At 38.7% G+C, this 17,244-nt stretch overlaps 1 protein-coding gene across 1 annotated transcript in view; it reads right to left on the bottom strand.

The window, feature by feature from the left end:
• The window catches only part of LOC137376530 (exportin-5), a 107,760-nt gene that overhangs the window by 27,085 nt on the left and 63,431 nt on the right, over positions 1 to 17,244 (bottom strand). Inside the window, exons 16-24 of the mRNA XM_068045251.1 lie at positions 15,651 to 15,692; positions 15,465 to 15,554; positions 14,059 to 14,258; positions 12,776 to 12,875; positions 11,347 to 11,528; positions 3,954 to 4,054; positions 2,743 to 2,839; positions 1,893 to 2,029; positions 1,086 to 1,183 (exon numbers count right to left, since the gene is read on the bottom strand). Coding sequence (XP_067901352.1) covers positions 1,086 to 1,183; positions 1,893 to 2,029; positions 2,743 to 2,839; positions 3,954 to 4,054; positions 11,347 to 11,528; positions 12,776 to 12,875; positions 14,059 to 14,258; positions 15,465 to 15,554; positions 15,651 to 15,692 — 1,047 coding nt within the window. The remainder of the gene's footprint in view (positions 1 to 1,085; positions 1,184 to 1,892; positions 2,030 to 2,742; positions 2,840 to 3,953; positions 4,055 to 11,346; positions 11,529 to 12,775; positions 12,876 to 14,058; positions 14,259 to 15,464; positions 15,555 to 15,650; positions 15,693 to 17,244) is intronic.

The following is a 17,244-nucleotide window of genomic DNA, read 5'->3' as shown; positions in this document are numbered from 1 at the left end:
AATACTATTCATCAGTAAACTAGTTTCAACATACAGTTTTCCACACACAGCAAGATTTTTTTCTATCACTGCCAAAATGTTCACAAGATTTATCTGGGTATTTTTAATCACCAGAGTATTTAAGCATCTGTAAAGACTCCAAGTTTAGAACATACTGTTTAATCAAAAATTTCAAGATTGTTTTAGGTATATCTAGATTACTTTCAGACAGATAGTCTAATAAAGCTTCAATTTAACAGACAACCTCATTTGTCTGCTGCTCTTAAAGTTTCAGCTTTTTTCTACATTTCATTGATTACCAAAAAAATTAAGATACTGTAATCTGAAACGATTGAAGTGCTGTGTTCTAACATATTCTATCAGAATCTGAAGAGGAAAAAATAGGTTAATAGTCCAGATGCTTAGCTGACTGACACTATTAGTTGAGCATTTTCCAGGGGTCATAGTCTAAGGATACGGGGTAAACCTTTCAGGACTGAGATGAGGAGAAACTTCTTTACCCAGAGTGTGGTGAGCCTGTGGATTTCGCTACCGCAGAAAGCAGTTGAGGCCAAAACATTGTATGTTTTCAAGGAGGAGTTAGATATAGCTCTTGGGGCGAAAGGGATCAACGGGTATGGGGCAAAAGCAGGAACAGGCTACTGAGTTGGATAATCAGCCATGATCATAATGAATGGCGGAGCAGGCCTGAAGGGCCGAATGGCCTACTCCTGCTCCTATTTTCTATGTTTCTATTTTCCATTTCCTTCATTACATACTTAATGGAGATCGCTCAAGTCTCTCAAGAGCGTTTTGGGGTGAAGTTTACTTTGCTTAGTGTACCTGAATTCCTTGCCAGAGCATTCATACTACCTCCTACCTTTGACTCAAACAGGTTACTGAAAACTACATCAAACCCACTTTTATACTTTACGTAGTGGTTAGTCAGAGAACAACAATCAGAATAAAGAATCCACAAAATGTTTAAAATATTCTAATCCTGAGAATACAGTCAGCAGAGGAAAAAAAACTCTGAAATCTGGGATATTACAGAGTAATCTCTTAATAGCTAAAGAATTATCAGCCAGACCTTTCTTTATAATTACCTGCAGTAAATAGGAGAACAGGGGTCCAAGAATTGGGCACAGCACAGATTCATAATGTTCAGGTGGACAGGACTGGACCAAAGGCTTGACAAATACACGTATGCACGAGTTAAGTCAATAACTTCCATTTTCTTCACAATATTGCATTGCAAAAAAACAAATAATCACACAGGCTAGGTATAACACACCCTTCCAGACCAGCAGGTCACAGACCTGAAACGTAAACTCTTTTTCGCTCTCCACAGTTGTTGGCAGACCTGTTGAGTATTTTCAGCATTTTCTGTTTTTATTTTAGATTTCCAGCACCTGCAGTATTTTGCTTAACTCATGATTTCTCCTTCCCAGTTAACTACAGCCATTTTGCTATACCTTAAAGTCAATTTCACACCAAGCCTAACCAATCTGTATGGCACGAAAATGTAGCAGAGGTTTTATATAGGCCTTTTTGTGACAAGGCAATGCGTATTAGCAAATCTGTTGCATTTACACAACTACTAATGCAAGCCTTTGATAATTTTTAACTGTGCTTCCCATTATACATTTTTCAAGTTACTGATTGACAGATATTTTAAACAAGTTAACCACCACAAAAACCTGAAATTCTCTTCCCCTTTCCCCCACCAATAAATCTATAATAATGCTAAATATTAAAGGCACAGACCAAAAGTAAATTTCACGTACCCATGTATCACTAATTCAATTGGGAGGCTTATCACAGATTTGAGCTCACACTAAGTGCATACCAATTTTATACAACTCAGTATTCCCTTATACTTTTGTTTAGTCATCGGAAAGGCAAAAGGATATGTAGCACTGGACGGAGCCGGTAGTCAGGAATATTCTCCAGATTCACAAAAGCTGAGTTTATTACAGATTCTGCAAAATTGCTTATGTCGAAAAAATCTTGAAGCATACTTGGCCCAGCATTCCCGAGAATATGGAAACTGTTTCAAGAATAAAGTTAAAGCAATGCAATGTTTAATACCCAAGAAAGTAATTTTCAAACACCGAAAAAAAAAATTTAAAACAAAGGAAAATTATCTTTTTTGCAAATGGTTTAAGCCTGTATATGGTGCAATATTGAGCTATACAGACGAGAAAGATCATGGTTATATCTCATGTCAAGTTTACAATAGCTGGGCTACAGTTGTCTCTTGTCAAAGATATGAAAGGGAGAAAATAAATGGCGTCATAAATCTACCAGGATTGCTATCTATTTACCCATGCTGCCTTCTACAGCTGAATAACCTAACAACTCTCACCCATCTGGTGTATGCTTGAAGCAAGGCACCTGAGGGGTGCAGGCACGCACACTCGTGCACCTCAACACAAACCACCATCACCAGGAAGAGTACAACAAAAGAAGTTAACTATTCATTAAGCATTCTGGCACATCAGCTAACTGGTTCCTTTTCCACAAAAGCATGTAGTGCAGAGTGTATAATATTTCAACTAAAGAATTCCTGCATGTAGATGCACAAATCAGAACCACAGATGTGTAGGTTTATGACCCGAATTGAAGTGGTTACATTAGAGAAGTATCATCAATTTCTAATTGTCCCATACTCAACAGTATGCATAGACAACCACTTTGGCTTTCAAAACATGTTACTCATAAGTACATACTACCTAAAGTACTGACAAAATAACTTCCTACCAATTGTCATACAAGGTACAGAAGAATCCTTGCATTCGTTCCAACACAGATTTGTACACTGGAGCATCAGCATGATCGAGCAGAGGCTGTGGAATACCTGCATTGAAAGCAACAAGGAACAAGTTCTATGGTATACAACAGTTACAAACACCTTCAAAGAGAAAGCTTACAAAAATTACAAATTAGTCATAATAGTAGGAAACCTGACATTAAGGTCAGGATTTTTTCACCTTCCACCAGTACAGTCAACCCCAGAATAGTAATTGGCAATGTACTGAACTGAATAGTACTGAATCAACCTTTGATTTTCTTCAAAAGTAGCAGTAGTCAGTGATTTTGGGAGGTGAGGGGAGGGGCTATTCCTACAAATGATTTACCTGCAGAAATGATAATGTGCAGTCATGAATAAAACTACATTTTGCTATTAATCTGATAATATGCAGTTTTTGTCTGTCCACACTTTTGATTGGTTGGTGGGTTGATTTGGTGGGCAGAACCTGGTGCACACGGAGGAGTGAAGTGCACAATGCACATGCAACTGCCAACGGTTGGTGATGGCGGCAGCAAGGTGGGGGGTAAGGGGTGAGGAAAACAAAAGTGGAAGGTAAGGGGAGCCAACAACAGTTACCCTGGCTGGAGTGATTGGAGAGGGGGTAGGGTGGGGATGGCATCGGAGGGGGTGGATGTGGTGATGGAATTGGTTAAGTACACTAATTTGACCATGAATATTTTGTGGGTCTCTGCTAGTATAGCAATAATGAGCATAAAATAGCTTCAATCTGGAGACTTCAAGATCCAAGATCAAAAAAAACTTTTATTTTTACTTTTACTAAAACTTTGATGAAATAGACAAAATGAGCATTTAAATCTACACAAGTCTTCGGGTCACTTAATGTGCAAGTTAGCAATTAAGATACCAAGAGGAGATTTACTCAACAGTCAAGTATCTCTATCGCTTCAGTTTAAATTGGGGATGAAGCTGGGTCAGACAGGACTTAAAACAGTAGGTGCTTGAATTAAATAAATTATTCTTATAAGAGAACAAGCAACTAGTAAGTAGCAAAAAAGGTCAGGAGCTGCAGCTTATAAAGTAATTATTTTTTTTAATTTAGTATGTACAAGCTAATTATCCAGTGAGATTGAGAGGTTAACTTTCAAGAAATAGGAAACTAACTATATAGAATAGGATCTTCAATTATTTATTTATTTACCAAGAATAGCATTTTTTTCCACTTCCAGCATGTCATGGGCTTTTGTGAAGTGTGGGCTGAGCTGGGCCAACATCTCTGGCAGCCAAAGGTTATTATGTGTCCTAAAAACAAGAAAACAATACAGAACTAATAAATTACAGCTTACATTAATTTTTCCAATCCCTCATAGGTTATACACCATCATTAAGGAATGTGGAATTCTTAACGCTGGAAGTAAAGACAATCATTTAAAGAGACATCCTACCTATAAATCAATATGCACAAGTGGAATTTTGAAGGATATATGCCCAAAGAATTAATGTCTGAACCTCTGTTCACTTTGTGGTCTTCTACTGCAGAGCTCCTCTACAACGCCAATCATTTGTTAAAGGTTAGGAGATGCCCTTCAAGGCCTCCACTCTAAACAAAACTGGGAACACCTTTGCCAGTCTGCTGGAAGACTAATTACAGTAGAGGTCCAGCATTCAATGAGCATCAAGGCAGCAAAACTCTGCTACACGAGAGGTCCTAATTGTATGGAACATATCCGGTTGTCAGGAATCTTATTACTCCAACTGATGAAGTTCACATAAAACATTTGAAACCAAAGTTGTAATTAAGGCAAAGAAAAAACAGAAATTCTGAAAATCTGAAAAGATATTGGGCATATACAAATTAATCAGCATGTGTCCTGACTCTTTCCACCCAAATGGTTAGCATGCTTCCATCCTGTTTAGTTGTCTCTCTTTCAGACATCGAACCTGCTGTACATTTTTTAGTACCAACTACAAAAAATAATTTCAGGGCGCTGAGAAACTCTCAACAAGAAATTCATAACTGCACTTACCAGCTGCTTGCTTTCCTTTAACAAGCCAAGCCATAAAAAATGAATTTCCAGCCAATTAATAGCATGCAGAAATGTTTATTTTAAAATCAGTTTTAGCAATCTCGTGCTGTTGGAGAAACCAGGTCACTAAATCCTAAACTAAACTACTTCAAAAATCAATTTTTCTGCAAGTATATATTCAAATAAAAATATCCCCATCAAGTGAAATTAAGGTCCATACGATGCTCTAGAATATCAGGTAAAGCACCACAGCTGTGCTAAGAGAACATGTATCCTATTTCCCAATTCTAATTTCCAGACCTCAGACCACTGTGCCACTGGGGGAATGGGGGTGGAAAAAGTCAGTCACTGCCACATGCCTCCTCAAGGTTAAGACGACAAAAGGGAAAATTCTTAAGGATTCGCATCCTCTGAAAAACTTTAGTGCTGCTCCAATTTGATAGGAAGGCCCTCCTCCCATTTTAAGATTTTCAAATTCACCAAGGTTTTACTCATCCTTTCCCATCAATGACACCTATTTGGACTCTTTCATGCTAGGGTGCTTCAGTGAGTTAATACACAAAAATATTACACACAGTGTTGTTGAAGTTGTTATGGGTCGATCTTATTCACTTTGGAGAATTTTGCTAATACTAATCAACATCAATGAATTCTATGACACACCCTGGTGAGGCAAAACCTTGAGTCTTGGCAGAACATACATTTGAAATTTATCACTTCCAAATCAGGCAAGAATGATTTTTCATTTAAAAAATTCTAAATAACACTTTAACACCCTCACCTCAAATACCTTTTCCAACAAGTAAATAAATACAACCATATTCCTGTAGAACACTCTGGCAGCACACTTACAAATGGTTTGCAAACAGCATGCAGAAAGAAAAGCAAGAGAAAGAGGGAAAAGAAAAAGATTGAGCGCAAAAGAGAGGAAGAAGAAATGGATTGACAGAGCGAGCAAAATAGACACAATAAATGAACAGAAAATGTGAGAGAATTTTGGGACCACGCCACTTACCTGCACACTCAAAATCAAAATTCTACACTGCCTTTACAGACTCCAGGTATTTAAATTTAGTTCATTTTGTACAGTAATTATATGAAGACTCTATTTAAAAATGGTTTTCAGCGTTTACAGGGAGTTAAAAACTTTGGAATATAATTTCAGAAATTGAACAGTTTTACACACTTGATTAGAACACAATCTGGCCAAAACAATTTGCTATTCCAAAGTACAGATACGCTTTGTATTGCACTACCTCTGCCACTGACTCAAGCTAAACTGTCAACCCAAGAAACCACTTAGAAAATGTGCCACATCCTTAACTTTCAATTTACTTCCCAACTGTTAAACATTGACACCATTTAAAATCAAAAGTATTCCAGAAACCCGCCAAATAATTTCAATTTCAGATGATTATGCAGATTTGTTTTCAACAAGCAGCCAATAAACTATTACAATTGGCAAAAAGATTAAGTTAGCAACTGTACCAGAGTTTCACAACAATCCTTAATATATATCCCAGATGCATTTTTCAATTCAAAAACATGCCACTTAAATGAACATCTGAAGGTCACATCACCTTTAAAAATCAAGATGCAACATGTGCATTGTCAAGTTGAAACAATGCTTCAATGAAGAACACGCTTTGAAAAAATAAAAATTGGTAAAATTTACAGTAATATGGCAAATCATTAGATATAACATTTAATATTTAAATATAATTCTTACTAAAGAAAAGAACTTGCATTTCTGTTGCACCTTTCATGATCGCAGGATGCTCCAAAGCACCTTACAGTGGATGAGGTACTTTTGAAGTGCAGTCACTATTGTAATGTAGAAAACTTGACAGCCAATTTGCATACAGCAAGATCCCACAAACAGCAATGTAATAATGTTTAAGTGATATAGATCGAGGGCTAAATATTGGCCAAGGCAACAGGTATAACTCACCAGCTCCTCTTCGAAATAGTACTATGGGATCTTTTATGCCCACCAAGACAAATGGAGCCTTGGTTTAACGTCTTATCCGAAAATTGTTAAACACAGGCAACAAGCACAAACTAATTACAATGGGAAAGTAGGAGGGTGTGGGGGTACTACTCCTTACAACTACTATGATTCTATTCCATCTGAAAATTATCAGCTGTGGCTGACTAAGTTAAACTGCCTAAACCTAATTTACCAAGAATAAATTTAGAGCAGAGATGTTTCTGAAGAGGTAATTTAATGAACCACTTCGATTTGGTAGAATCTTGCCTTCACATTTTACCTATTGCTAAAATATGGAGTGCCCTACCAGTGTTAAGAATACTTACATAGAATCTACAGCAAAGAAGCTAGGCATTCAGCCCAACTGATCTACACTAGCATTTATGATCCACACGAGCTTCCTCCCACCCCTCTTTACATAACCCTATCAGAATATCCTGCTAATACTTTCTCCCTCATGTGCATATCGAGCTTCCCCTTAAAAGCATCTATTCTATTCGCCTCAACTACTCCTTGTGGTAGTGAGTTCCACATTCTTACCCCACTTTGGATGAACATTTCTCCTGATTTCCCTAGTGGGTTTATTGGTGACTATCTTAAATTTATGGCACCTAGTTTTCAACTCCATCACAGTGGAAACATCTTCTCTACATCTATCCTCAACTGCCTTCATAATTTTAAATTCTACGAACAGGTTTGCTATCAGATACTTCAAGCAAGCTAGGTTACAAACCATAATGGTAAATAGTTGTACAATGTAATTTATAAATTAACAGATTTTTCATTTTTCAAAGCAGTACGGCTAAATTCCCATCATTACCTCGTTATCAAAGATATTCTCTCTAACCCAAGACCCATGTCATGGCATCACATGTACAATCAACACAGTGCTGCTTGGCTGCAAGTGAGGTAAAGATGATCCAGTATGGATAATACAGAAAATGCTGGAATATGGGGAAGCTCTAGAAGGTACAGTGGGAGACCAATTCCACAGACACTAAGGACACAGAAGGGGGTTAGTTATGCAACATTTCCCACTTTGCTGCAGACCTTTGATCTTCAAACCCTCAAACATCCCTTCTCCGCCAGCATTTCCTACTTTATCCAAAACTGCAACTTCTCCAGACGTCAGATTACAAAACATATGGGCTATGAGCTTCTATACTTCTGCAATCAAATTTTCACACCTCATACTTAATCCAATTTGCAGCACACATCATTTAATTCAATTAATAATTGATCAGACTTAAACCTGCACTTGAGAGAAATAGTTTCCTGATGATTTAGTGAGTGCATCTCACAGTAGCTCAGCCATAGAGGCTGGTATGGGCACAGGAGATGCTCCAAATCACTTCAGCACTCCCAGGATAGGTTATGAAATGGTAATGGTTGCCACTCATAACCACTAACCAGTGATCCTTACTAGAAGTGCTCATGCAGGCATAAGATGAGGAAGGATTAAGGTTAGCCACACCTCTCCCTCAAATTATGGTCAAGGAGGAGCGCAAACACTTATTCTTCTGCCCACTTTATAGTGCACTTTGACAAGATGCCTGTGCACAACAGGCACCACAAAGCCACACCAAACAAAACATCAACAGCTTGCCCCAAAAAACAGGCAAAAGAGCTTTGGCATCCAAATAAAACAAAACATTTCTTTACTTTCTGGCTACTAGCATTAGAGTGCCAGTCAGCCTTACGCCGGTGGTGAGGAAACTTCTCAAGACTGATGAAAATGGAATAGTTTAGGTCAGATGGTTTCACAGGTCGGCGCAACATCGCGGGCCGAAGGGCCTGTACTGCGCTGTAATGTTCTATGTTCTAAAACAAATATGCACTTGGAAAAACACAGGTTAATTAATCACAGCCAACAGATTTGTTAAAGGCAAGTCATGTCCAACAAACCTGATTGAATTCTTCAATGAAATAACCTACACGGTACCAATGCAGTCGATGTGTATGTGAACTTTCAAACAACATTCAATAAAATGCCACAAAATACACTTGTTAGCAAAATTGAAGCCCATGGGATTAAAGGGGCAGTGGCAGAATGGATAGTAAATTTCCAAACGACAGTAATGAGAGTGTAATGGTCAACGGTTGTTGTTCAGATTGGACTGAAGTACAGTAGAACCACTGCTATTTTTGATATACATTAATGACCTGGACTTGGATATGGGGGCACAATTTCAAAGTTTGGAAAGGTAGTAAGTAGTGAAGAGGATAGTAGCAGACTTCAGAAAGACAGACTAGTGAAAAGGGCACTTGAAATGTAATGCCAAGAAGTGTGAAGTGATGCATACAAAGAGGCCTGGGGATTCACATACACAAAACTTTGACTGTGGCAGGACAAGTTATTAGGAGACAATAGAGAAGTTGAGATTGTTCTCCGTGGAGCAGAGAAGAAGGGGAGATTCCATGGAGGTGTTCAAAATTATGAGGAGCTTTAATAGAGGAAATAAGGAGAATCTGTTTACAATGGTGGAAGAGTTAATAACCAAAGGGGGCAGATTTAAGATAATTAGCCAAGAGCCAGAGAGTGATGGGGACAATTTTTTAAAAATGCAGTGAGCTATGATGATCTGGAATGCACTGTCTGAAAAAGTGGTGGCAGCAGATTCAATATCTTTCAAAAGGGAATTGGATATATACTTAAAACAGAAAAGGTGTGCAGGGCTGTGTGGAAAGAGCATACTATTTTAAGAGCTCTTGCAAATATTATACACAGGAAACAAAAAGTGTTCCATAACTATTTTAAAACCCATTAAGTCCCCAACTACATATATGCATATGAAAAAACTTGACAATCTCCAGTATATCGTAGCCATTAGCAGCTGGTGGCATCTAGTGGCAAGAGGCAACCGATCCCTGCAAAACAGTAATCAGGTGTATTAAAGTGGAAACATTAACAGACAGATATTTGGTGGCCCACCTCCTGCCTGAAAGCCCAGACGAGAGGCAGTCCATGTTGAAGACTGGCCTTTGGTCCAAAAACAGCCCAGGTTATTTATTTTTTGAAGCCTGGAGAAACACCCCTGCTCCTCCTTGGCCCCACAAAAATAATTTTAAAACTTACTTACTGTACTCATCTCATCTGGAGAGCCAAAATGGCAATCGGGATCTATGTAGTTCACAGGACTTCAATTTGCATATTAAAAGGGCTTAACACCTGACCCAGGAAGACTATCCTACTATCCAATGGTTAGGTCCTGGCGAAGGTAGGGACAGCCACACCAGAGGCAACAGGGCCACAAATTATACCCGATCATTTTTCAGGCAACACTGTCGCGTATCCGCTGGTCTGGAGGCTTCAAAATATCTCCCACCATGTGCGGTTGACGTGTTGTTACAAGCCTAGTATTGGAAGAAAATGCTTTACATTAACAGCTGGTATTTGCAGTTTGCAACATTTTTTTTTTAAAGTAAAAAGCCAGCTGATGTTATTAATTTCCTAAGCATTTTCTTCAAGTTTTAAACAAAAGCCAGGTGAGTGCTGGATTTCCAACCATATTGTAAATACGCTAAATTGGGCATCTGTGGAAAAAGATGAAATGCAGAGGCATTTATGAAACAGAGTTAAACTAACTGCTAATTGGATTGAAGATTCAGCAACTGCTTTTTTTTTAAATCAAAAAAAGGAGCAATTTTTATGGGCTTAAGATCCAGCATCTTAAAAGTTAAAGTTATTTTCAAGAAATATAGAACACTAAGTGATCTGGAAAAAAGTATACTCTAAACAAAACTCCAGCAATAGCAATCTTAAAAATGCACAACTTGTGGCCCTCATGCCAACCTATGCAGGTCTTACATAAAAGTTCTTTATCAATGCTTTCAGAACCTAATTATGCAAGTAATGTTTTCTGTTTTGTTACCAAGATTATCTGCTCAATGGGAAAAATTGATTAGGCAAGTGAAGGTGTACAACACATCCTGCAAAATGCATTAACTGAGGATGTTTTTTTTTTAAAAAGGTCTTAAATGTGGTAAAATATTTCAACTTCTGTCTTGTAGACACAATTAGATCACTTTTGGGAACAGTGGGAGAAAAAGGTACTGTGGTCAAAAAAATGCCAATTTTTAAAAATTAGGTACAAATGCACAGAAGTGAAATCTCAAAAATCCAGAAACAGCAATTAGTTCTAACTCTATTTCACACAATCACCAGCAACTCTAAAGAATCTACTTACCTGGCAACCTACCTGAATTTTCTTCAGATGGGCAAAAAAAAAAAAGGCTTTGCAGAAAAATTCAAGTTAGGCAAGACGACTAATTTTGAAGAGGAACACTTTCTAAGTTTAAAGCTATATGGTGATTTAGGCAATGCAAAACAAATCACACCGTCTAAATTATTACTCATTATTTTCCTAAACTGTGATGCAGTACAAAGGTTTAAAGCAACAATATCCAAGCTCAAAATGAAAGACTCCGTAAAAGAGCACTATGCAGACTAGCTGATAGTGTACTTGTCTTGACATTTTACTTTTCACTGGCTCAAGACCATGTTTTCCTGGCCTAGATCCAGTGTTGGTATAATGGCTTTGGTTTACGTGCTGCTACTCTTGTCCAACTTGATTCACCTTATCAGGGCGAGCAGGTTGTCAAGAAGTTTGATGACATGCTCAGTGCAGGCGTTGCGGTAGATCGGAGACCCGCTGGGTGTGAATCCAACCACGAACCCTCCGGCCTTTGCCTCCTCCAGGTCAGTAGGCCAGCGAGCCCGCTTCACAACTCCAAGTATGGTGTAAACACACAAGCTGATCTGTCAAAATAAGGTAAAAAGCAGAGATGAAAGCTCTCGCAAAATTTCATTGACCTTTACCAGTAGTACCTGGGGATCATTACTTCCAGGCAGCAGTGGCGACAAATTCCTGACTGCAAACAATGGTATTGCAACAGTTAGGAACAGCAGGCTTTGATCAGGAATTTTTTTGTGTTGAAAAAGGCTGGCAATGTGCATGAAAGTGCTAAGAATTTCAAAAGGTATTACACGCAGGTGCTTTGCAGATTTTCAGTCCTCCATGCCAAACATACATAAGTACCTTTTGGTTTCTGAATCAAAACAGCAAATATACAAATAAGTCTGGATGCAGTCTAAACTCACTGCTTTTACTAGATATGGAACTGGCAATATTCCTCCTACCACCAATATAGGATCAAATGAACAAAATATTTGATACTGAACTTGGCCTATCATTGTGATCCATTAACAGTATCAAAACCATGCAAGTATATTTTCAGAACAGAAGTCGTCGTCTTCTCAACACTCCCATCCCAAAACACACACTTGTGGCAACTCCTGCTGTTAAATTCTGAAATAAACACATCATAAACTACACTTCTAGGTCCTCATTGTTGTAATACTAAAAAATATTGAAGTTATTCCACAACTTCCCAACAGAACAGATTCTATCCACCATACTGGAACGTTGTGACTGACAAATGAAGCTTATTTCCAGTTACAAAACAATGTTCTTCATTGTTATCAGCATCTTGAGATTAAGCAACTGTATTACACAACCCCAATCCCCTTTCCAAAAGTCACCATACTGTTGTGATCAGGTTATGTCAAAGTTTCTTGTCATTTAAAAAGGTATTTCAGACAACTTTTTTAAATCTCCTCCCCACCTCCTCAGTTTAAAAAATACTTCACAGTACTTAATTTTTTTGTAATATTTTGCACAGAAATACTGGTAGAAGTCTTCATCATGGATAGTGAACAGCAGGCCTTGATGTGTTCCATGACCATCCCTTAAGAGGATTCCTGTGTTACACGGTTTCTAAATTTAAGATTGAATAAAAGATCATCTTTGATAAATTATCTGAACATTTATACATATTAGCAGGATAGATGTTAGTGGAGTCACAAAACTAAAATAGTTCTCCAGTACTTTTGAACTTAAACACCATCAGTTTAATGGTACTGAATTAGCCATCCTCCTGGTATAATCCACAAACAGGTAGTTGTGCAATTCCTTGGGCATAATTTAGCCACTAATGTACACCTACCCGAGATCTGTTGATGCCTGCTGGGTCTTCTCTAATGGGATCATCTGGAGTGACATCGGCACCAATGTATGAAAGAAACATTGCTGGATCTGAAAGCACTCTGCAACACAAAATAATCTTTAAATCCACTGCACTAAAGGAAACGGTCAGCTTCTAAAGTTATACTGGTATTCCGTTACCCCTAGTTCTTAAGAAGTTAAACTACAAGATTGCAAAATTCTACTCTTCAAGCTCAAAATTATCAAAAATTTGTTCTCAACAATACTCTATGAATGCTCTATAAAGCTAAAGTCTGTTCAAGACTTAGATCCAAGGACACTACTCTCACAAATCTTTTGCACTCCTAGACAGGATACAAAGGAGATACCAGAAATGAGCAGCCAGAGAATCTTATTTTCTCATTTAAAATCAATAGTCTTTTCCCTTCCGAACTTCCCCATCATTCATCCAAAGCTCCAAATACTCTGTCCAACTCCAGTTCCTTCCCTCCATGCATTCTCATTGTTTGAAGATCAAGACAAAAACAATTAAATCTTCTCCAGGCTTTATAAGTCACGGAAGTCCTCATCTTCCCAACTCTTTCCTTATCCTAAAATCTACCAGTTTTTAAAACCAAAGATTAGCATCACTAAATTACTACTTGTCTTTTCACATACTTTTCAAAGACTGCTGCTGAATTGGCCCTTCAGTTAGGTCTTAGTTTTAAATAAGTTAAAGTTTTTAATATTAATTAACCACTTGCTGGCATTTAAAATTAACTCTCAATTTACTCAGCAATATCTAGATCCATAATAGAAAATTCAGAATGGACATAACTTTTGTTTAGAGTCATACAGCACCGAAACAAGCCCTTCGGCCCAACGAGTCCACGCCGACCATCAACCACCCATTTATACTAATCCTACATTAATCCCATTTTCCCTCTCACATCCCCACCTTCCCTCAATTCTCCTACCACCTACTTACACTAGGGGCATTTTTTTTTTTAAAAACAATGGCCAATTTACCTGTCAACCCGCAAGTCTTTGGCATGTGGGAGGAAACGGGAGCACCCGGAGAGAAACCATGCAGTCACAGGGAGAACTTGCTAAGTCCACACAGGCAGTGCCCAGAACCGAGCTGGGAGGCTGCGGTGCTAACCACTGCGTCACTGTGCCGCCCTTACGGTAATTAGTTACAATAAAAGTATATTAATTTCAAAACTATTTCAATATGCAATATGCATAAACGTGTCATTTTGCACACCAGACATCAACTACAAAAATAGTTGTTCAAAAATATACCTTTGCATCTCCTCAGACAACCAAAGGTTAGTAACAGGGGCCATGAGCTCCTCCAGGAAGGCTTTCTGTCGTTCATAATCCTTGAACTGATTGCTCAGGAGAACAAGAGATTCCATTAAAGCACACTTCTCCAGCTGAGTAAGCTGCCTTTCATCTTGCTGCAGGCGCTTGACATGGGCGTAGAACATTTCAAACACCGGCTTAAGATTTAAAAAAATGTTGAATAAGGATAAGTTCTACTGCAAAGAATGAGAATGGTACTGCAACTCTGCACTCACTTCATTTCGCTGCTAAAAGCCAGACCAAATTTGCCAATGCAACTGTACTTCAGACAATAAAATGGATTAGGAAAATAGGTGAATCAGAGCACTGTTAATACCCCCTCTCTACCCCACCTGCTTTTATAATACCCGCGAATCTATAACACGGGTTAATTCTGTTTGAAAATTTAAGGATAACACAAATAAATACCAACTATATGCACTCATTGAATGGTACTTGCCCATGAAACTGCACTGGTACAAAACAAAGTGACATATTGATTTGAACAGCAATAGGTAAGCCCAAACTAAAAAGTCAAAGATGAGAAGTCGTCTTTCCTACCTCCATTATTTCCTTTCCTCAAGGTGCTAACACTTGCTACAGTACAGTTCCATGGGTACCATTATCTCCACCAAATTGCCATTTTTTAAATCTATAAACCGACTGTGTTGACAAATTATTTGTCCATGAAGACCAGAGATAAAGTTGCAGTCATTGTCAGATGCCCCTTTCAAGAGGGACCACTGGGCAGCCATTAAAAGCAAGAACCCTAACTGTTTTGTCCCCAGACTAAGTTCCTAGGCAAACTGTAGACAGTAACCATCATTCCAGATTAGATCAACCAATTGAGCATAATTCAGAAATGTTCTGGTCCATGGGGGAGCACAGGGAGAATTTGAAAGCCCTGTAGCTAGAGTAGGTTGGCTGAAAAAGTAGCTTGCAGTACTGAAAATTTAATCTGTTTAAACAAACAAAATCACCTTTCAACACACAGGTCCTAAATTCACAAACAATAGCTACTTGCAGGAGGCACCAGAGGAAGCCCAAGACCATGAAGGGTACTCCAGCAAAGAGTTAACGATGTTTGAAGAGAGGTCGGGCGGGCGGGGGTGGTGGTGGGAGGCAGGGAAGAAGAGGATAAAAAGAGAAGAAACTGACAAAAGCATTTATTTCAAAAGTAGTAAATGGTTTAGTCTGGTCAACTTGGACGGGACATGTCACTTAATATTGACAATATGTATTTGTAATGCTGGTTTTGTGGTCGCTTAGGAAGATCATACTTTTAAATGTTACTAAAGATATATGCAAATAATCTCCACTCATCAGCTATCTTAGAGAAAAATAAAAGACATTTTGGCACTTACCATAATCAGTTCTGGGTGATCTCTGCACATCTTGAGAATGGATGAACATGCATGTCTACGAACGTTTTTCACTGCTCTGGTTCTTGGAGCCTGTAACACCAATAGATGCACATTTTAAGTATAGATCTGCTTACCAATGTTTATTACCCTTTATTAAAAAAAATTTAGTAAGGAAAGTTGTCCTACCTGGCTCTCCTCAACCACTTCAAAAGTAGCAGATGCAAAGAGCTGGAAAAAAAAGAATTGAAGAAATTTATAGATCTGTACAACACATGCAACATATGCTGTTTAATTTATTACAGACAATTTGGGCAGAAACTCACAAGCATTAATAACTTCTAAATTCAGACTGAAAACGACATTACACAATTTGACGAATGGCAACCCAACATTCAGCTCGAAACATTCCCCCAACCAATTAAGAATGCATAAGAACCATGCAGGAATGGTAAATTTCCCCTTTTCAAATCAACTCTCAGCTGGGTACACCCAGTTTGCAGGGTTAATAATCAGGCGGCATTCGAAAGAGAAAAATTCTGACCTAGTGGGTGTGTACCTTTAACAAGTTTTCATTTGAGTTTTTAAAACAGCAAGGGCAATTTAAAAAAAAAATTATTTTGCTTATATAAATGCAAGTCCTTTAAGCCAAGTGGTTTTGTATCCCACAGCATACCAATATTCATCACTAACTACAAGAAATCAATTCAAAAGGATTAAATTCCATTTGACACTGCTCTGCCCTGGCAGGTTGTTTCCCCTGGCTGGGGAATCTAGAACACAGAGGCATGGCCTCAGGGTAAGGGGCTTGACATTTTGGACTGAGAAGAGCAGAAATTTCTTCATTCAGAGGGTTGTGAATCTTTGGAATTCTCTACCCCAGAGGAAAATTGGCTTAGTGGCAGGAGGCAGAGGGTTATGGTCGAGGGCTGTTTTTGCGATTGGAAGCCTGTGACCAGTGGTGTACCACAGGGATCGGTGCTGGGACCCTTGCTGTTTGTAGTGTACACTAATGATTTAGACATGAATATAGGAAGTATGATCAGTAAGTTCGCAGATGATACGAAAATTGGTGGTGTTGTAAATAGTGAGGAGGAAATCCTCAGATTACAGGGAGATCTCGATGGGATGGCAAGATGGGCGGAGCAGCGGCAAATGGAAGTTAATCCTGAAAAGTGCAAGGTAATGCATTTTGGGAGGTCTAACAAGGCAAGGGAATACACAATAGATGGTAGTACCCTAAGAAGTACACAAAGTCGGAGGGACCTTGGTGTACTTGTCAATAGATCACTGAAGGCAGCAGCACAGGTAAATAAGGTGGTTAGGAAGGCATATGGGATACTTGCCTTTATTAGCCGAGGCATAGAATATAAGAGCAGGGAGGTTATGATGGAGCTGTATAAAACGCTAGTTAGGCCACAGCTGGAGTACTGTGTACAGTTCTGGTCACCATGCTATAGGAAGGATGTGACTGCACTGGAGAAGGTGCAGAGGAGATTCATGAGGATGTTGCCTGGGCTGGAGCATTTCAGCTATGAAGAGAGACTGAAAAGGCTGGGGTTGTTTTCCTTGGAGCAGAGAAGGCTGAGAGGGGACATGATTGAGGCGTACAAGATTATATGGGGCATTGATAGGTTAGATAGGAAGAAGCTTTTTCCCTTAGCAGAGGGGTCAAGAACCAGGGGGCATAGATTTAGGGTGAGGGGTAGGAGGTTTAGGGAAGATTTGAGGGAATATTTTTTCACTCAGAGGGTGGTTGGAATCTGGAACGCACTGCTTGAAG

Source organism: Heterodontus francisci, chromosome 13, assembly GCF_036365525.1.
Source record: "Heterodontus francisci isolate sHetFra1 chromosome 13, sHetFra1.hap1, whole genome shotgun sequence".
In the NCBI taxonomy this organism is placed as follows: Eukaryota; Metazoa; Chordata; class Chondrichthyes; order Heterodontiformes; family Heterodontidae; genus Heterodontus; species Heterodontus francisci.
The sequence above is the reverse complement of the archived record's forward strand: the minus strand, read 5'-3'. Positions and strand labels throughout refer to the sequence as shown.